At 41.3% G+C, this 21,272-nt stretch overlaps 1 protein-coding gene across 5 annotated transcripts in view; it reads right to left on the bottom strand.

Annotated features, from left to right (window-relative positions):
- Positions 1-21,272, bottom strand: part of RALGAPA2 (Ral GTPase activating protein catalytic subunit alpha 2) — a 327,987-nt gene that overhangs the window by 123,606 nt on the left and 183,109 nt on the right. For all 5 annotated transcript variants that reach the window (XM_075064508.1, XM_075064510.1, XM_075064509.1 and 2 more), the window contains 5 exons: positions 20,542-20,650; positions 9,754-9,864; positions 9,224-9,292; positions 8,931-9,065; positions 5,010-5,193 (listed from right to left, as the gene is read on the bottom strand). In XM_075064508.1, coding sequence (XP_074920609.1) covers positions 5,010-5,193; positions 8,931-9,065; positions 9,224-9,292; positions 9,754-9,864; positions 20,542-20,650 — 608 coding nt within the window. The remainder of the gene's footprint in view (positions 1-5,009; positions 5,194-8,930; positions 9,066-9,223; positions 9,293-9,753; positions 9,865-20,541; positions 20,651-21,272) is intronic.

Consider the following 21,272-nt stretch of genomic DNA (forward strand, 5'->3'; position numbering starts at 1 on the left):
CTTCCCAGAGACCCCAGCAGCCAATCCCCCTTTTCAGACTGTGTTGCATTCATCTCTCTCTAGGACTCAGCAGCCCTGCTCTTACGTGCTCTACTCCTTCCCGTCTGTCCAGGCTCCCGGCAGAGCGGTGCCCCCAGATCTAGTGGTGCCCTAGGTGGCTGCCTATTCTGCTTATGGCTAAGGACGGCCCTGCCCAGTGTTCAAGTGGCTGCAATGTGCTTTTCAAAAGAGAGGGGTGGGGTGGAGTGTGACAGGGAGTGTGGGGGAGACAGAGAGAGTGGATTTTTGGAGCTGACACTGTGTCAGCTCCCTGCCTTTCAAGTTCCGACCCCTTCCCCCACCCCTCTCTCATTCACTAAACGCAAATAGACTTGTTTTTTTCCTCACAGACCAGATAAGCAGCTACTCCGAAACGGACCCCCCGCCCTGCTGCTTCTCTCCTCAAGCAAACACTAGCTGTGGACGTTCCAAAGGGATCCCCTTGCCTCTGCTCATTCACTGCAAACAGGAGCTGTGTTTGTTTTTTTAGATAAGCAGCTCCGGGAGCCCCGAGTTCACAACAAAACAAAGAGTGTTATCTTTACTTAAAAGCATTATGGGAAGGTTCCGGAGGTCAGTTACAGCGTAGTAAGATTAACCACAGTTTACACTGGCACCCCAGCGCTGCAACAGCAGTGCAGTTCTTTTTATCCCTCTCATCGAGGTGGAGTACATGCAGCGCTGTAGACAGGGAGATACAGCGCTGTAAAGCCACCACCAGCGCTGTAACTCTCAAGTATAGCCAAGCCCTTTCTCTCTCCGTGTCATGAACACAACTCCAGTTGCTGCTGACAGCCCACTCAAACCTGCATTCCCTTACCAGCCTGGGCCGGCATCTTTAAGGTTTTAGTATATCCTTTGATCCTAAGTTTGGCCTCGGAAGAGTAAACTTTGCCAACCTAGTGGGCACTAAGCCAGGGGTTATTTCCCATTTCCCTACAGTTTCCCAAAGGACCCTTGCTATTCTTGCAGTTTCCCCTATTACCGTATCCTTTTATTTAACTTGCATTCAGACAGGATACTATCAAACTGATATACTGAGGTGCATAAGATATTAAAAAATACATTTAACTCCCTCATTCTCTACAAAGAAATATCATTGGGGCATAATCAATCACCGATAGGCTTCAAGTTCATCCCAACACTGCAACGGGATATAAGTGTCTGTAAAAGTCAGCTGAATCAGGCTGTGAAAGAGTGTCCAGACCTCTGTCCATAATTCATAGTTCATAAAAAAACAACAAAAAACCTGTCTAAGGGCTTTAAACAAGGGATCCGACCAAAATAAGATACAACCAGGTCTGTGAAAGTAGCATCTGAGCTAGGTCATTAAGCTTTTATTGTTCAATATTAAACCTCTCCGCAGTGGGCTAACTTCCTGAAAGATGAGCCATGAATCTGGTACCCTACTGTATGTGAGACTGAGGTGGAGAAAACTGGTTTGGAAAGTGGAGATACCTGCCCTGGATCAAGGATCTTGGTACCGACAGTGAGCAGAGCCGTGCTGAGACAAGGATCGAAGGCTAGATACAGAGGACTGCTTTCACAAGCTGTAACTAAGCTGAAAATGCCTTACCTAGTTTATGAGAATTAGAAATCTAGATATGTTAGCCAAGCTATTTCTCTTGCTGCAATTCTGTTTCTCTCTGTTTTTAATACATCTTGTTTTTGTTATGACTATTGTTGTATGGGTAGTTTCATGCAGACTGCCCTCAAAGAGAAGAAAACCCTTATCACCTCCAAGAAGAAGTGTTGAAGGGTAAAGAGGCTCTGGAACCTACAAACTCTCCTCTCAGTCTCAGGCAAGGAGTATGAGCACAGGTATTCGATCCCAGTGAGGTACATTGTCATTATGCTCCAGTGGGTAAACACATGGTTAGAAGCTGAAGGGCCAAGCAGAAGAAAGCTGAAGGGGGTGGGCATGACTCTGGGGCTTGCTGGTTATACAACAACAAAAAAGCCCCCAGAAGATCCAATCAAAAGGGACAAAAAAATAACCTGTTTACTACATAAACTTTGCATTTTAGAATAAATATGTTTAATATTCCTAATGTTGAGGTTTTCATTAATATAAAAACAGTGACAGTGATTTCAAGCTGTCAGGTTTCCAAATTGTTGGGGACTATGTTTAATTTTCTTGTGGATGCTGAGAATACTAAAGAAGTGGGAGAGACAAACAACAGAAAGCTTTACTAATTTTAATTGATCTTGTAACGATTAACTTTTTGTATTTAACTTATTTTAATTATCCTGGATAGTTACCTTGCAAAATTAGTAATCTGCTTTCTCCCTACACTATTATATTTTGAATAAAAATACACACTCAGTATTGCTCCTACAATGCTTGTTGCTGCTATAGTAGCTGTTACTGTAATGTGTTTCCTCTTTTCTCTGACCTGATTAAACCCATTGTATAGTTGTAGCAAGCTATAATGAGTGATGAATAATGTGATAGGTAAAAGCCACATGTAAACAACATAAAAAAATTTTAAAAGGCAGGAAGAATTCCTTTTTAACATTAATTTGAAAATAGCATGACAGTAAAATAGAAGAGTGTATAAGGCACAAACATATCCAAGATGAGAAACATTTTGTTCTACCTAAAATGACAAATCTCTCACATCTATTTTTATCTTTCTGCTCTTCACAAAATGTACCCACTCAGCAAGAAGTGTGGGCAGAGCAATTGGTTTTAATGCCTCTAACCTTTTTGTTAAACTAAAAATGCAGGTACAAGGGAAGTAAAAAGAAAACATGCTGCAGTGATGAAAATTTGTTCCAGTATGAAATACAGAAAGAACTGTATTTCAAAGTGGCATAGAAAGTCTAGCACAGGGGTTGGTAACCTTTCAGAGGTGGTGTGCCGAGTCTTCATTTATTCATTCTAATTTAAGGTTTTGCGTGCCAGTAACACATTTTAATGTTTTTAGAAAGTCTCTTTCTATAAGTCTATAATATATAACTCAATTATTGTATGTAAAGTAAATAAGGTTTTTAAAAGGTTTAAGCAGATTCATTTAAATATTTTAATTAAAATGCAGAGTCCCCCGGACCGGTGGCCACGATCCAGGCCGTGTAAGTGCCACTGAAAATCAGCTTGCATGCCACCTTCGGCACGCATGCCATAGGTTGCCTATCCCTCGTCTAGCATTATTTTGCACATCCTTATACTGCATCTGTGTTTCTGAATCCTGTGTAAAAAATATTTCTGTGAAATGATTTATGTAAAGTTTTTAGAACAATATTGAACTCTGGAAGTTATTCTTAATCTAATGCTTGAATTAATGATATTGACCAAAATACATAAATAGATGTCTTTCCTTAGTTAATACATCCTTGTAGCAGTTAATTTTTTTTTAAATGGTTGAATCAAATGATGTGACATACACAGAACTAAAATTTACTATAAAATATTGTGAGAGAGATGACTCTCTCTCTCTCATCTACCAAATGTTTATTTGGCCATTTTAGGTATTACAATCACAGAAGTTTTTCCTTGCAACAATCCCCAAGAAATACTGCATGTTTATAGTTCTTTACTAGAATTTTATACCATTCAGCTTGCCGGCATCTATGGATGACGTGTTTTGGTTTTCAATAAATCAGATAAGGTCCAAGTTCTGCTCTCAGACGTTCCTAGTGAGACTCTCCTTAAAACCAATATTTACAAAGTTAAAGTCATTTTTAGTAAAAAGTGAAGAGCCACTGCTGTTTGGAGAGTTTTCATATTATTCCATTAACATCAGATCACTGATGATGCTGTACTTGTTTAGCTTCCACAAACATGGTACACAGCGGACTAGCCACACAGTTCTCAAAAGGATTTGATTTAGAGTTAATTTTATTCAGTCAGTTTTAATTCTGTATACGTAGCCACAAGAAAAAGCGATTGTCCAATGCCATCATATCTATGACTTTCTCACTATAGAAAAGGCACATGGGAGAAATGACATTTTTTTTCCTTTGTTCATCCTAGTAGTTGAACCACTGACAGTGAGTATTAATACTCTATTATTACACAAGGAATTACCAGTAAGTTCCATTGACTGGATTACCAATTGTGCCTTTTTACAATGATATTGCGAGGCTGCGAGATCCTAAGAATTCCATATCATATATCTGCTGTCTATTAATGACTTTGGGAAGTTTTCATGATGCTCTGACAAGCAGCAGAAATAGAGCTGTCTTGAATCTAACCCCAAACTGTTGTGCATCAGAACCCAGTTTTTATTATTACAAACTCTGATCTGAGGATTTGAATTCAATCTAATCTCAGAATTTTTATGCAAATTAAATTTGAATCAATAGATAAGGTCATCTTCTCTGTCATACATCACTAAACAACTAAAATTAACATAGAAAGCATACTCACAATTAACATTTTTTATATACTTTCCCTCAATACTATTATCCACCTAGACTCCAAATGAGAATTTCAATTAGACTTCTTAACTGGGACAAAAATGTACTCTCCTGCCATTCTAGCTTAGATGTGTTAGGAGTTCCCAGCCCTCTCTCTTTTCAAAACAGTATATCAACTTTCTTATGTGGTTAACTAGTTGATGGTTTTCCCTTCTAAAAGAGGGCTCTTGAGGTAAACATTTATCATTTGGAGTCATATTGAAGATGTCTTTATGTTTTCTTTTGACATATTTGCAGGCTGCTATCTTATCTACAAAGAAATTCCAGCTTTGACACATTTTAGTAAGCATCAAGAGGTGTGTGAAATTTTCTGGTTCCTCATTGGTATTCTCCTAACATAGTGAATACACCTAACGTAAGTGAACTCCAGACTATTAATGTGTTGAACCACATGGCTTTCCCCATAAAATATCTGTAGAATTATTCAGTGTTACCTGTGTAAGCATGTTTTTCAACTAAGAAATGCCACTTAGCAGGTTATTAAATCCTCAGATTGTTAATGTGGAAATCCTAGCAATCTTCAAGTTATTTTCTTTGGAGTTACTTACCCTCAACAACAGTGAGTAGATTTCCCAAATCTGGGGTGGAATGGGAGTGTACTGGCTCAGAATTCTTGACATTTCCCAATGGCAAAAATGGATCATAGTCATTAGATGAGAGATCTGCAAGGCTCAGTATATAATGGCTTTGCTGCGTATATGTGCTTGAGCCATAAACACAACAATGCAACACCTGTAAGAAGTAAAGAGATGAAACTTGTATTAGAAATAAATTGTACAAAAAAACATATCAAGTCAAGTGACATACCGTGATGAGATACTATGCTGTTACGTTCTGACACATTGTAGCATATGTCTAAGGCCTTGTCTACACTGCCACTTACAGTGCTGAAACATTCTTCGCTCAGGGGTGTGGCAGTGTAGACAGTAGCTATTCCCCTCACAGAGATGGTTTTATTACAGCACTAGGAGAGCTCTCTCCCAGCGCTGGAGCCGCAGCTACACAGCCATGAGCTTTAATGTCAGCTGTGTAGACATACCCTAAATCTTGCTGCTTCTTCCTACATCACTTTGCTAAAATGAAACTCTAGTCCAGGCCCTCAATTTGTATCTTGACTAGCCCACCAACCTCCATTTACAACATTCTCCCTTCTGGCCTTGACAAATTAAACTTCTCCCTGCTTGCATCAATTTAAATAATTGCTGCAAAGATTATTTTCGCAGCTCATTGCTTTGACTAAGTCACCCTTCTCTTTGCATCTCTCCACTGGCTTTTGCTTCTTTGTTACTATCCTACTTGTCATCCCTTTTGAGGTCCTTCATGGCTTAATCCTTATCCTACTTATCACCTCTCAAACTATCAAGAGGTTAACTCCTGCCTCCACTATGACAATGCCACTAGCCTTTATCATCCACTTGCTAAATTTTCAAACAAGCATCTTTGTGTTTCTGTCTCATGCTGCCCTTCATAAACATTTGCATTACTTCTCCATAAAACTCTTCTTTGCTAGGGTGACGAGATGTCCTGATTTGATAGGGACAGTCTCAATTTGTGTGTCTTTTTCTTATATATGCTCCTATTACCCCACACTCCATCCTGATTTTTCACACTTGCTGTCTGGTCACCCTATCCTTTGCTGTGATGTCTGCTAAAAACTTAACTACACATATACATCTGGTGTGCTGAGAATGCTGCCCATTATGCTGCCCAGTATTGTCTCTTTGTTTCCTGGTGCTCTCCCAGTCTGTCACTTGAATCCACTTGTTCTCTCTTGTCTTACACTTAGATTATAAGTTCTGTGGAGCATGGACCATCATTTTTGGGTATTCACGCCGCACGTAGCACAATGGGACCCTGGTCCAAGACTGGGGCTCCTCTGGGCTAGTACAATGCAAATTATTATTATATAAATATGATATAATATTGCTATAATAATAATGTCTATTGTTAAATTCTCACCAATTCTTTAAGAATGAAAGAAAATGCTTTTTCTTATCAAATTATCTTTTTATCAGTAAATTACTATAATAGCCATGAAAACAAAACTATTTATCATCACAGATCTTGATTTTAAATAAAAGCGGTATCAACATGCTATTTTTAAATTTGGAAAATGTGTTTATGCATATTTTAAAGCAAGACTGACTTCATGCTTGTTAAGCACAATTTCACAATTAGGACAAGATCAATTGTGGTATATTGTTATAAATTGGAATGTCATTATAGAATATCATTCCTCAGGCATATGCAGACATATTCAAAAGTGTATTACATCAGTTATAAACTAGATTATTTTGATTACTTGAAAGATGTACTGATGTTTCATAAAACATGTTTAACTTACTTCTGGAAAATTTTGCTAATTAGATATAGTTGTACTATATTTCTTGTCTTCATTTGGTTATTATGGGCATTTGCATTAAGTGAATAAGTTCTACAAGTGTCTTAGGACAAGCAGTCATGGAGACTGCTCTTCATTTTGAATGGGTGCTTGTCCACTGGGAAATGGCCACAAAGCTGAAACTGGCTTTACACAACTGTAGACTTCTATCTCCTCAGTATCAGAGGGGTAGACGTGTCAGTCTGCATCTGTAAAAAGTGACAAAGACAGGACTCTTTGTCGCTATCTTCTCAGTGTTGGCCTTGAGTATTTATAGTGTGTTATTCTACAGAGCTCCTCTAAGGGGACCTAATTCAACAGTCACAGCTCTGACAGCAGGAGGTGCATACAGTTTTCATCCAGATCCAGCTGTCCTCATAAACACATGTGCAAGAAAGTAATAACATTGCCATGGATCTCCTAAAGTCCTCAAGACAGGAACTCCTTTCTTTGTGAAGTTTACTAGTCATGCCATTAGAAAACAGTAACTCTTCACTTAATATTGCAGTCATGTTCCTGAAAAATGTGACTTTAAGCGAAACGATGTTAAGCAAACCCAATTTCCCCATAAGAATTAATGTAAATTGTGGGGGCTAGGTTCCTGGGAATTTTTTTTTGCCAGACAAAAGACATTATATACATTGTAAACAATTTTAAACAAGCAATTTAATACAGATATAAGTTTTAAACAATTTTAAAGAAAAAAATTAATACTACAATCATCACTGCTGAGCATGAAGCTTGGATGAGATGGTGGAGTCAGAGAGTGGAAGAGGATGGATTGTCCGGCTGCTCCTCTTGTTGTTCTTGCAAGCACAGGCACAGACTTTGCCGGGGGCAGGCGGCTCAACCCTCGGCCCATCCACTCCACCCCTTCCTGTAAACCCCACCCTTAACCCATCTCTTCTCCTCCCTCCTCCTCCCCCTTTACGCCACATGCCACATCCTTGTTCCTGCCCCCTCGCTCCCCTGCCTCCTGCCCATAGCGATCAGCTGGTTTGTGGCATTCAGAAGGCAAGGGGGAGGAGCAAGGGTGCGGCGCGCAGCCTCCCCCGACTCCAGCCTGTGGCAATCAGCTGGTTTGCAGCATTCAGGAGGCAGAGGACAGAGGGGGAAGGCTGTGCGCTGCATCCTCGCTCCTCCTCCCAGCATCCTGAACACCACAAGACAGCTAATGGCTGCAGGCAGGAGGTGGGGGGAGCAGAGGGAAGGTGCTGATCCACGAGGTCTACCGACGGGTGGGAGGCGCTAGAGGGGGGTGCATAGGGGAGCTGATAGGGGCCTGCCAGCCGTGGACAAAGCAGAAGGCCAAACGACATTATAAGGGAGCATTGCACAACTTTAAATGAGCATGTTCTGTAATGGAGCAGGGACGTAACATCGAAACAATGTTAAGCGAGAGGATGTTAAGTGGGGAGTTACTATAGGTGCGTCCCCTGGTAGGACTCCTAAGCTCCTTGGGAGCCAGGACTCTGCTTCTGTAGTGTTTTAAGATCTGTTGGCCAAGGCACTTTCTTTTTTCTCTCAAAACTGCCAACATTTAAAATTTTACACTCCAGAGTGTGTGTGTGTGTGTGTAACATTTCAGATCTTGGCATCAAATGACCTTTTTTTTTTAAATTGGTATTGATAATGTAATCGAAAGAGTCATAACAAGCAATGCTCAGAATATGCTGTCCTTTTAATTATTTTAACTAACCTATACATGCAATTTTGTTTAGTTATTTATCCACCCAATGATTGAAGCATTTAAATAATCATTTGTAAGTCTACATGATCCCTCACAAACCAGCCCTGAAATTTCAAAAAGGAGCCATTTTAACTCCGTTAAGCTCCAAAGCTACTGAGCAGACTTACTTGTAACTTTCCAGAAACTCAAATCAACCTCCTAAATGTTAGGGGTGAAATTTTAATTTGTTTTCATAACTAACCCACAGATTTAAACAACAGTAACTGAAAAACTTCAATGTAATTCAAATGATGGAATCATCAGTTATACCTCCGTAATGCTTCTGTGCCTCAGTGATCTTTACACTTTTAAAAACTTTGTTAAAAAACAATTCATACTGAAATAATTCTTCATACTCACCCTATATATGTAATCCAGTAACGGAGCTTCAGAGGAATGTTGATCTTCCAGAACAGTAGACACTGGCTCTAGTAAGGTTTTCATTGGTAGTGTCATGCACCAATCCAACAAGCAAAGTAATAAAGAAACTATAAACTGAACAGAAACATGCAAAAGAATACATAAGCAATACTCATCATATTCATAAAAATGTTTAAATATTAGCTTAATATTTTAAAATAAGATTTAGGACTAAACAATTTCATTTAATATGTGCAAAAACAATGATGGAGTTTGTGTTTTATGCCACATACCTTTTTATCTGTTTCTACAGAGGAGTATTCAGCACTTGGCAAAAGAAATGCAATGGTGGCCACAAGAATCTGCACAAAAACCAAGCCCACAGGCAAACAAAATTACAAAAAGACATTTTGTATCTTTAATAAACAGAAGGCCTGAACCATTGACCTTCAATAGGCTTTGGATGAAGACTATAAAGAGCGGTTAGCAGCCATTCTTATATATAGCATCTGAATCAAACAGAGTTCCACATTGTTAGCAGATTCTAGAAATAAATTAGAGCAAATTGGAAAAAATCACACTGGCACCAGCAAACTATAGCAAAGAACTCTCCTAATAATGATTGCAGAAGGAAGCAAAGAAAGTTAGAGTTCTAAGATTGTAATTTTATGGTAAGCAACAATTCTTTCAACTGTGAAAAATAGTATCAGTTGGACATTCTCTTAACTTTGAAGTTTTTTCAGTTCCATGAACAATCAACACAGATCATCAGATGTGTTATTTTCAATTCCCATACATGAGTATTTGAAGAGATAAGACATACTTCAGTAATTTTCCTGGATAGAGAGGATTCATACTTCTGAAGTTTTTCCCAATAAAAAACTAGCAGCTGAAGAACATCACAGGCTATCTGAGCTACCAGTTTATTAGAAAACTGTAAGAGAAAAAATAAAATTAAACAAAGAAGTATCATGCCAGAAAAAAAATGTTCACATATAGTAAACAGTAATGTCAGAGTTTCTACTATTTTAAATGGTACTACAGCCACAAAAACAACATTAAAGGAAAATGAAGGTTACTTGCAACTGGAGTTCTTTGAGATGGCTTTTGGATTTTGTGCTGCCTAGTGCTGCTTAACAAGAGAACCTTCTCCAAGCGGTGTCTATTAAAGTGCTCATGTGTCCCCTCCTAGCCCACTCCCTAGTGCCACCGAATGTTCTGAAGGCGAGACTATATAAGGGGGAATGCCCTCTACCAACTCAGTTCCTTTCACCAACCCAGAGGAACAGAACGAAAATAACTCAGAAAAAAAGGAGAAGTGTGAATATGCAGAGCCCTCTTGAAGGACTCCGGTCACAAGTAATCAATCTTCATTTCTTGTTTTGAATGGCTCTGCCTGTTGCCACTTATGGGTAGTTTGATAAGCAGTACTGAAAATAACCTGGAAGAGAGAACAGAGTCCTAAATAAACTGAGAACACATTGATGTGCAAAGTTCTCTCCTGAAAAGTCAAGGACCCTGAACAATAGGGTGACTCAGATGTTGCCCTACCCCAACCATAGTTTGACACATCTCAAGTTACCTTCAATGAAAGTGAAGGGGGATTGAACTGGACACCGCTGAACATTTTCTCTGACTGACCATCACATCAATAATTCCAGAATGTTTAGAGGCATGCTGACTAATATCTGGAGATTGTTCAGATTTGGTCTGTAAACCTGAGACAGTCAAAGTTGCATTGGCCTCACTGTGACTTCTGCAAACAGAGTCACGTATGTTGTAGCTGCCATAAGACCCACAAAGAAGGTTATTTTCTGATTTTGACATATTTGGATGTATATAACATATTGAGCTATTTTTGAAAATCTGTCCTATGGTAAAAAGGCTTTCCCTGCTACCAAGTCCTATATGGATCCTATGAATAAAATCAGCAAAGATTAAATTTAAGTAAATTTCCAGTACATGCATCCGACGAAGTGGGTATTCACCCACAAAAGCTCATGCTCCAAAACGTCTGTTAGTCTATATGGTGTCACAGGACTCTTTGCTGCTTTTACAGATCCAGACTAACACGGCTACCCCTCTGATACTATGAATAAAACGTTCTGAGTTGGAGTTTTGCCATTCAGGAGAAATCCAAGTTCTGAAAAAAAGCAACAGGGCTTAATAAACCATCACAAACAGCCTTTAACAGACAATCATCAGAATGGGGTAAACAAAAATACCCACCTTTCTCAATTGAGACTCCAGGACAGAGAAGAACTTTGTAAGAACTCTTTGTGATGCAGAGAGGTCAAACAACAGCCCTTTATACTGGAAATGGTGTCCCACCACCACAAAATGAAGGTACTTTCAATGACCGTGTCAATGAAAAATCTGTCCTTTAAATCAAGAGTCACAAACCCAATCCATAATTGAAAGCGAAGGGATTCTGGAGGCCAGAGTTAACATATGAAACCAAAACTTCAGAATATACTTGTTTAGGACCCTTAAATCTAAAATGTAATGAACCCTCCCCCCCCCCATCATTTTTCAGCACCAGAAAGTACCTTGAATAAAACCCCAGATCTTGCAGGTGCTCTCATACCTCATTAACAAACCCCACGAGAAGAAATTTCTGTATGTCTGAAAAATAGACTAGCCTTGTGAAAAGGTTCTCTAAAAAGAGACGGCCAAATGAAATTGAAAGGGGTAGTTTTCTGAACTGAATGGCACAGTCCTTATCTATTTGTCAGATGTAATATGCCTGCATCTGATGATAAAATGGGCTAGCACGTCTCCAAACACAGGTAGGGAAGGGTTGTCGCTCATCGATTCTAGACTCTCAATCCTCATATCAAATTTGAGGCCTAGCGTGAGACACAGATGACAGAAAGGTAGCAGATTGCTTGGAGTTAGGCCTCGATTTAAAAGACCTTTTCTCATACTGACTCTGTAAATACATAGACTGCTGGTGCTGTTGTAGTGTCTTTGATTTGATAAGAAATAAGCTGAAGATAACTGTGGATAATACAGTCTCTGATAATGGAAATAAAAAATAGAAAGTCTCCTAGAAAAGTTATAAAGCATAAAGATCTTGTCTTCTTCAGCTTCTCCGGCAACTCATCCGTCTTTTCACAGAAAAGACCATTTCCTCTGAAGAGGAGATCCTCCACTTTAATTGCAGTATGACAAGTCAGAGAAGAGGAATGAAGCCAAACATGTCTCTTCTAAGTAACTGCAGAAGTCAGTGATCCAGCAGAAGAGTCTGAAGCATCAAATGAAGTCTTGAGAGAGTGCTTTGCTACATTTTGACTCTCAATTAGGATTGTATTTCCCAATCTCTTTTTGTCATTTGGAAAATCCTGCACAAAGAGAAAGTTACTCACCTTGCAGTAACTGAGGTTCTTCGAGATGTGTGTCCCTGTGGGTGCTTCACTCTAGGTGACTGTGCATCCCGGTGCTGTTGATCGGAGATTTTCGGTAGCAGTGCCTGGTTGGGGTGCACGCACCCAGATGGTATCTCCCGTCTAGTTGGAATCTTCCTGAGTGCGTGCGCCCCACACCCTCCTCAGTTCCTTTTCTACCGTGGAGCATCATACTAGTACTCCAAAGCAGAGCGAAGGGGGGCGGGGAGTGGAGCACCCACAGGGACACACATCTCGAAGAACCTCAGTTACTGCAAGGTGAGTAACGTTCTCTTCTTCTTCGAGTGCTGTCCCCGTGGGTGCTTCACTCTAGGTGAATGTGTAGCAGTACCCACTATGGTTGGTGGGACTTTGGAGATGCAGCAGTGAGTACTGTAGATAGTACTGTATGGTCTACTATGGTGTCTGCGTGGTGTCTTGCGTGTGAGAGCATAGCGTTTGCAAACTTGTGTTCAGATGACCCCATAGCTGCTTTGCAGATGTCAGGAATGGGAACATTGTGTAGGAAGGCAACGGATGTCGACATGGCTCGAGTGGAATGAGTTCTAATGCCTTCGGGCGGTTGAAGATTTTGCGCATGGTAACAGGATCTGATGCAGTCAGAGATCCACTTGGATAGACGTTGTTTAGAGATAGCCGTACTTTTTCGATCTTTCGGTAATGGAAACAAAGAGTTGTGGGGACTTACGAAATGGTTTAGTCCTGTCTAAAAAAAAGGCGATTGCTCGCCTGATGTCGAGAGTATGCAGGGTTGCCTCTTGCGGAGTCTTGTGAGGTTTGGGATAGAAAGTAGGTAAGTATATAGGTTGGTTGAGGTGGAAGGTCGATACCACCTTAGGAAGAAATTTAGGATGTGGTCTCAAAAGTGACTTTGTCTTTGGAGAAGATTGTGTAGGGAGGGTGGGCCATCAGGGCGCTCATTTCACCAACTCTCCTTGCTGCTGATGTTATGGCAACTAAGAAAGCCACCTTCATGGACATATGGAAGATGAGAGGAGGTAGCCAAGGCCTCAAATGGAGGTTTCATGAGAAGATGAAGAACGAGGTTAAGATTCCATGCAGCCGCTGTTGGGTAAATTTCAGGGTAGAGATTTTGCAGGCCCGTGAGAAAGCGTTTTATGGTGGAGTGGGTAAAGAATGAATAACTGTCTAATAGGTCATGAAAGGTGGTAAGCGCCACCAGGTGCACTTTGATGGAGCTGAGCGAAAGTCCTTCCTGTTTTAGTTTCAGGAGGTAGTCTAGAATGTTAGGAGGGTCACGTTATTGAGTGCTAAGTGATTACGTGAGCACCAGGGCGAAACGCTTTTCCACTTCTGCAGGTAGGTTTTATGAGTGGAGTCTTTCCTACTGTGCAGGAGGACATATTGGACTTGCTCGGAACAGGCTAGTTCATGGGTTTGGAACCATGAAGGAACCAGGCTGTGAGGTGGAGCTTTTGGGAGCTGGGGGTGAAGAACCGTCTGTTGTCCTGGAAACGTGGTCTGGCCTGTTGGGGAGAGCCCGTGGGTGACGGGAGGACATGCAGAGTAGGTAGGGATACCACATCTGTCTTGGCCAAGCCGGGGCAATAAGGATGACCCAGGCCTTGCCTTCCGCAATCTTCCAAAGAACCCTGTGTAACAGAGGGATTGGTGGAAGGCGTACAGGAGGGAGTTGTTCCATGGGATGAGGAATGCATCTCCTAGGGATGCAGTCCCAAGTCCCGCTCTGGAGCAAAATGGAACATTTTTCGATTCTAGGTCGTGGCAAAGAGATCTATTGACGAGGTGCCCCAGAGGGAGAAGAGCTGTTGGAGTACTTGCAGGGTGCAGTTCCCATTCGCGTTGTGTCAGGAAGTGCCTGCTGAGTGCGTCGGCAGTAGTGTTGTGGCAGCCTGGTAGGTAGGAAGTGATGATTTGTATTCGATGTCGTATGCACCAATTCCATAGTTGAATGGCTTCCATGCAAAGGGAATGTGATCGGGCTCCCTCTTGTCTGTTTATGTAGTACATGCATGCTATGTTGTCTTTAAGGCCCAAAGAGATTTGTTCTTTATGAGGGGAAGAAAGTGAAGGCATGCTCGCCTCACTGCTCTGAGCTCTAAGAGATTATGTGTAGGTGCGTCTCTGATGCGGACCACCGGCCTTGTGCCCTGTGCCCCCTAGGTGCGCTCCCAACTGATTAGGGAAGCGTCCGTGGTGAGCATGAGTGTTGGGGAACATTGCTGGAAGGAAACCCCTGTGCAGAGGTTTTCTGGACTTGTTTACCAATGCTGGGAAGCTATAACATTGGGAGGAGGAGTTAGCAGCATCCCTAAGGTGTGTCTGTTGGGGTTTGAAATTGGAATTGAGCCAGCCCTGGAGACATCTCATGTGTAGCCTGGCGTGGTGACCACGAAGGTGGTGGCTGCCATGTGACCAAGGAGCTGTAGGCAAAGTCTTGCCTGTGTCCTGGGACGAATAGAGAGCATGCGTTTGAGCTGCGTGATAGCGAGGAATCTGTGATATGGGAGCGAGGCCCTGCTCTGGATTGAGTCGAGATGAGCTCCGATGAACTCGATCTGTTGTTTAGGTGTCAGGTGGATTTTTGGATGTTTATTTGGAGGCCTAGGCTGTGAAAGAGGGAGATGGTGAAACGGGTAGCTTGAAGTGTCTCGCCATAGGAGTTGCCCTTGATAAGGCAATCGTCCAGATAGGGGAACAGCGTGACCCCGTGTTTGCGGAGGTGAGCCACGACCACGGCTAGAGTCTTGGAAAAAAACTCTCGGTGCTGTGGCGGGTCCGAAAGGAAGAACTCTGTATTGAAAATGGTCATGACCGATTGTGAATCGTAGGAAGCGTCTGTGAGCTGGATGAATTGATATATGAAAATAAGCATGCTGTAGGTCGAGGGCTTTGAACCAGTCCCCTTGATCCAGTGCAGGTATTATTGTGCCCAGTGTGACCATTTGAATCTTTGTATCCTCACGAATTTGTTCAGTCGGCGTAGATCTAGTACAGGCCTCCATCCTCCGGTCTTTTTCTGAGTTAGAAAGTAATGGGAGTAGAAACCTGTCCCTTGATTTTGCGTCGGCACAGGTTCCACTGCACCTAGTTGTAGAAGATGCAGGGATCTTCTACAACGAAGTAAGTGGTCGTGAGAAGGATCCCTGAAGAGGGAAAGGGAAAGGTAGGAGGGTAGGAGAAAGTTTGTCCTTATCAAAAGGGAGATCCTCCACTTTGGTCTGCAGTTCTTTGGGGATGCCAGATGCAGAGAGCGATGAGGATCTGAGCATAACCACAGCATAACCACAGCAGTTGCAGTTGTACAGGCTGCTGTGTCTGCCGTGTCTAGAGATGCCTGTAGGGCTGTCTGGAAATCAGCTGGCCCTCAGTCAGGATTGATTTGAAGTCTGCTCTCACATCCTCTGGAATGTAGGAGGCAAATTCAAAAGTTTAGTGTAATTATCAAAGTCGTAACTGGCAAGGGGAGCAGATTCTGAACTGTAGTGTGGAGGACATACAAACTTTGCGGCCCAAGACGTCAAGGCGTCTAAGGTCCTTGTCTTGCAGGGTGGGTCGATATTGTGACTGTTTCGTACTCTGTGCAACTGCATCCATGACAAGGGAGTTCGGTGGTGGATGAAAAAAATAGGAAGTCAGCTTCCTTAGCAGGGACATAGTATTTACGTTCGGCCTTTTTGCAAGTTGGTACTAAAGATGCTGGGGGTTGCCAGAGAGTGTCAGCCGGCTACAGGAGTGCTTCATTTATAGGGAGCGCGATTTTTGAGGGTGCAGACGGTTGAAGGATTCTGAGGAGTCTGTGTTGCATCTCCTGAACCTCCTGAAAGGGGATATCTTGACTGAGTGCCACCCTCCTGAAAAGTTCTTGAAATTGTTTACAGTGGTCCACGGCCCGTGGAGGTGGAGGGAGGAGGGCTCCTTCCAGGACTAATGGAGAGTTAAGGATATAACTAATAATTATTTCTATGTTCTTTGTTACTGTCTCCTATAGAGACCAGGGAAGAGAAGGTAGCACTGCCTCAAGTCCCATCTTCAGCTGAGGACGGTTGAGAAGGAACTGAGGAGGGTGTGGGGCGCACGCACTCAGGAAGATTCCAACTAGACACGAGATACCATCTGGGTGCGTGCGCCCCAACCAGGCACTGCTACTGAAAATCTCCGATCGACAGCTCCCGGGACGCACCATCACCTAGAGTGAAGCATCCACAGGGACAGCACTCGAAGAAGAACAGCGCCTTCTTTTCCCACAGGTGGAACTGTTAATGAGCTTACAGTAATTTGCCACCTTATTACCAAGAGAGGAACAAGAGAACATTGTTCTCCCTAGGGAATCAATCTTCTTCCCTACTCTGCCTATATGGGTCCAAACCTCAATCTATTACTGGCAGCAGTCACCACCAGTGCAGTAGGTACAAAAAGTGTGAATGCAAATATGCAAACCCCACTGCTGATATAATTTGTCTTTTTCTTGGAATAGGTTGGCAAGAGGCAGGAGAGGACCAAGCAGCCTTAGCGGGCTGCAGCAAACTGTCAAGGATTGGTAATGACATCCTATTCTTGGAGGTAGCCCCAAAAATGTAAACATCAGGTAGGATGTCTCCTGCACAGGCACTAAAGTTAAATGCAAAGTTTACACCGTGTGATCCACTAAATCATGAAATTTCAGCATGTCCTCAGAAGGGAAGAGGCAAAAGCCATTCCTGCATGCTCACATGGTGACAAATCAGGATCATAGTCAGTGCCAGCATGCTCCAATTTTAAAAAAGGAGCAATCTCCTCATCATCTTCTTTAGACAAGAGTATCAGGGACCACTGTTTGAGGTGCAGATGGATACAGTGGAATCAGATGCAAGGATTTCTCTCCCACTAAATCCTTTACAGATGAAACATCACCTCTCCATCTATAAGGAGGACAACTGAAAAGTTCCTGTGGTGGCTGCCAATGAGGTCATGGAGGCTAGAAATGCCAGTCTTCCTGGCAACTGGATATGGGAACATACCTGCAAGAGGACCACCAAAAAGAGGGACAAATCAGGAGGAAACAGGTCTCTATTATTCCTCTACTCTCCTCTAGATACAGATCCAGCCTGGATCCACTATGGAATGCACCAGAGACAGACCCAGAGGACAGAAACAAATGGAGAGAAAGTTCTTTGTAGAGAGAAAGCTGTTAGGAGGATGTTTAGACAGATCAGGAGATAGACTGACAAACTCCTCTATTATTCTCCATTTCTCAGGTGAAGAAGATGAAGATCTCAGAAAGGTCAAAACCTGTCTCTTTTTCAAGACTCTCTGTTTCTCACTCAGATCCAAGGAATGCTTGAAAGCTATACAGTATGCATCAGCTACCAAAGTAGAAGTCTACTTTGGAACCAAAGATGAACCTGGAACTGGAATAGGGGTTACAGCTAGAGCCAGAGACATGGACAACACAGGATCCAATGAAATACTCAAATCCACCTTCTTGGGTCCAGAAGCTGAGCCCAGAACTCGCTTTGATTTGGATACTCTGTCAAAATATACCTTGGATCTGAGGACTGCCTGGATCCAGAAGGTTAAGCCTCCAGGGCCTCCTTATGGAGAAGCACCTGCAACCAATTCTGTCCCTCCTTGTGAGCTCTGGGTATAAAAGTCCAGCAGATGGAACACCTAGAAAGTGAGTTATCCTCTCCCAAGCCCCTGAGGCACCTAATGTGATCATCTGACACCAAGAAGACAGCAGAGTACAAAGCACACCTCTTGAACTATCCCAGCTTCTTTTTCTTCTTTGGTTCTGCCATAACCTGGAATTGGGCTACTAACTACCAATCTATACTTAACACAAACTACAATACTAAACAATTAACAATTCACAAAGGAGACGTACATCCCCCACCATCCCTGGATCCGAATGGACCAGAGTGGTTCAGTTGCATCTAGGCAAGCAGTTGGAAGGAACTAAGGTGGTAGAGGACCTTGTGACCCCTTATATAGCCTCGCCATCAGAATGTTTGGAGACACTAGGGGGGAGGGGGAAATGGGTAGGAGAGGGCGTGTGAGCTTGCTAATGGACACTGCTTAGAGAAGGTTCTACCATTAGGCACAACTAGGTGGCACAAAACCCATAAGTGGGAATATGCAGAGCCCTTGAAGTAGTAGTAAAGATTGTCAAGTCAAACACTCAGAGTTAGGAAATGCCATAATTAAGATTACCTATGCAACCTTAATGTGGACCCCTTTTGTATATGCATTATGATATGATGCAGTCTTTAAATATATGATCCACATACTATTTTTCCACAAGATCCTACTCACTCACTCATTCTGTGAGAATGGTGCATGAGTAGTCTGGTTGGTATGTAGGAGAGATGGAGCATGCTCAGTGCAGATCGACTCTTCAAAGAATTTAGCTGCGAAACTAACAGGTTTCTACTGAACATGTGCAAACAAAATCATTTCAAAGGCTCAGAAAGTAGCCAAATTAGGGTGAATTTTTACAGAAAAGGCAAAAGGCACATCCCTGGCACCAGGTCAATGCCAGTAGCCAAATTTCAAGTCTCTTTTCTATAGCATGGAAATGCTAGAGCTGCTGAGCTTCTCAATGACACTGTTAATAATTGTTTTTAATATGGGAAAAAACATTCTTCTCTAACCTCATTCTCAGAAACAGCTGAACCATTTTAGCTGAAACTTCCAAAAAAATAAATTAAATAAATAAATAAATAAAAACCAGGCTGAGGAAGGTACCCAGCATGGAATATTTCAGCCCAAATGGTTAAAGTTTGGCAAAGTTATAAGCAACTAAAAACAGGGTCTTATAATGGAAAGTGTCAGGCAATCTTAATCAAAGGCATTGCTACCTTCACCACCTATAATCTCCACTATTTAGTACAGTATAACTAATTGTTGTGAATAATTATCATTACTTATGTAGTATAACCATTTCCTGCTTATGGCAAGTTAATTTTTTACATCATCTTTTCAAGCTCTTTTTGAGTTTTTCACAAGTAGGGCCTCTTAAATCATGCCAATATTTGTGTAAAGCTTTCAAGTTTCTGTTGTTTGACCAATATACCTCTATGCACATAATGAAATTTCAAACACACATATGTTTATGAAAATTAAAGGCACATGCTAACAAAGATGATCATACTGTGATTATTTAAAAAATGATCACTAGTTGAATAAAAATGAGTGAATTATTTGAAGATTAAAAATAGAAGATATTTCTTCCACTTCTTTCTTAGATGGCTGAGCCTTACCGATAAGATTTTGAAAAATTATTAATATTTACTAAATTAAAATATTTACTATTTCAAAAGAACTGCAGTTCATTCTGTTCTCTATAAGCCAAAAGAAAATATAACTTTCCAATAACTGCACCAAAATTTGATACAATGAATAACTGTCACTCCCCTGCATCTACCAAATTACCAATCATTTGATATGACAGAAAAGTCAATTAACACCATCTCTAGGCAAGTGTCTCCTACCTCTCATCAAAATTTATTTTCAAATGAATGCCTTTTCTTAGAAAGTATTTATACAGCTGCAGGAACTTATCAGCCCATAACAAAACTCTATTCCTTTGCCACTACGAGTCTTCAATATAGCTGAAGAGGCTGTATCCAGAAAGCAGCTGTACCACACAAAAATAAGAATCTTTTCATGATTCTTTTATTCCCCTGCTAATAAGTTAAAGTAAAACTGTTTCATACATTCCCTCTCAACCTTTATTAAAGACAACATCAAGCAACCTGTGACAGAGTGGTAGGCAACTGTGGCTGATCCAGCACTCTGGTCATTGGTACTCCAATTAGATGCCCTAGAGTACAGTACTTTGGAAAGTTGATGCCTGTGCTAACAGTGATATTTTAGATAGCCATTGAGTGAAAAACAAGCCAGGTTCACTAAGTCTGTGGAGCAGCCGAGAACGTGGAAGATCCTGAAGAAAATTTCAGTCAAGCAAAAGATAAATTCATTGAGCAGTTCCATGGTCAGCTAATTCCTGATAATCAACATAGCATTTAAAAAACAAACTTGCAGACAGATAACGTTGTAAGCGTAAAGAACCAAATAATCAGGATATACAACTGGGACACATCTTGATCCTAAGTCAGAAAAGTATTTAAGTACATGCTTAACTTTAAACATATGCTTGAAGAATATTTCAAGTATCTAGAATAACTTGTTCATACAAATGTTCCCTTTGTTAATCACACAAACACAATTCATACTAATACCTTTAGTGTTACACCTATAACATTTATTGCATCCTTCACTTGAGGATGGTTTGTGCACTGTACTAGTTCTTCACATATCCAAACTCCAAGGCAGCAAACAGCTATACACCTTTTAAAAAGAAAAGGAAACAATTATTTAGTTATAAGCTTAAAAAGAATATCCTCCCTTCCTTAACATTTCTCTCTTTCTGAAAAATATATTTTGGAAGATTTCATGATGATTTCTCAATGACACAGTACAGATCTTTTTTACTGACATATTTTATGGCTAATTACAGAAAGCAACAGAATCAAAGAGAGTTTGACATTGACAATGTCAGTCAACCTGGGATAAATTTTAAAACCGTATTCAGGCTGTCTGTACCCTGAGGGTGTGATTTTTTAAAAGTACCCAGAAGTGACCTAACTCTGCTCCCCACTGAAGTAAACAGGACTAACTTTAAAGGAAGCAGAATTAGGGAATGCTGGGCGCTTCTAAAAACCAGCCCTAAGTTTCCCTTTCAGCCAGGGAGAAGAGGAGAAAGGGCCCATCAAGCCACATCTCTCTTTCCTGCCTCTTGGCACAACCAATGATTTTGGGAGCAGGGAAGAAAGAAAGAAGGCTACTTAAACATTCAGGGATGATTTTTGCAAGCAATAGAGGTGCTCGCAAAACTTCTAATGCATATGGATGGGTAGGAAAATTCCCTTCCTGCTAAAAAGCCCTTATAGATTTTCTATTATTTTATAAA

This window comes from Chelonoidis abingdonii, chromosome 3 (genome assembly GCF_003597395.2).
Source record: "Chelonoidis abingdonii isolate Lonesome George chromosome 3, CheloAbing_2.0, whole genome shotgun sequence".
Lineage (NCBI taxonomy): Eukaryota > Metazoa > Chordata > Testudines > Testudinidae > Chelonoidis > Chelonoidis abingdonii.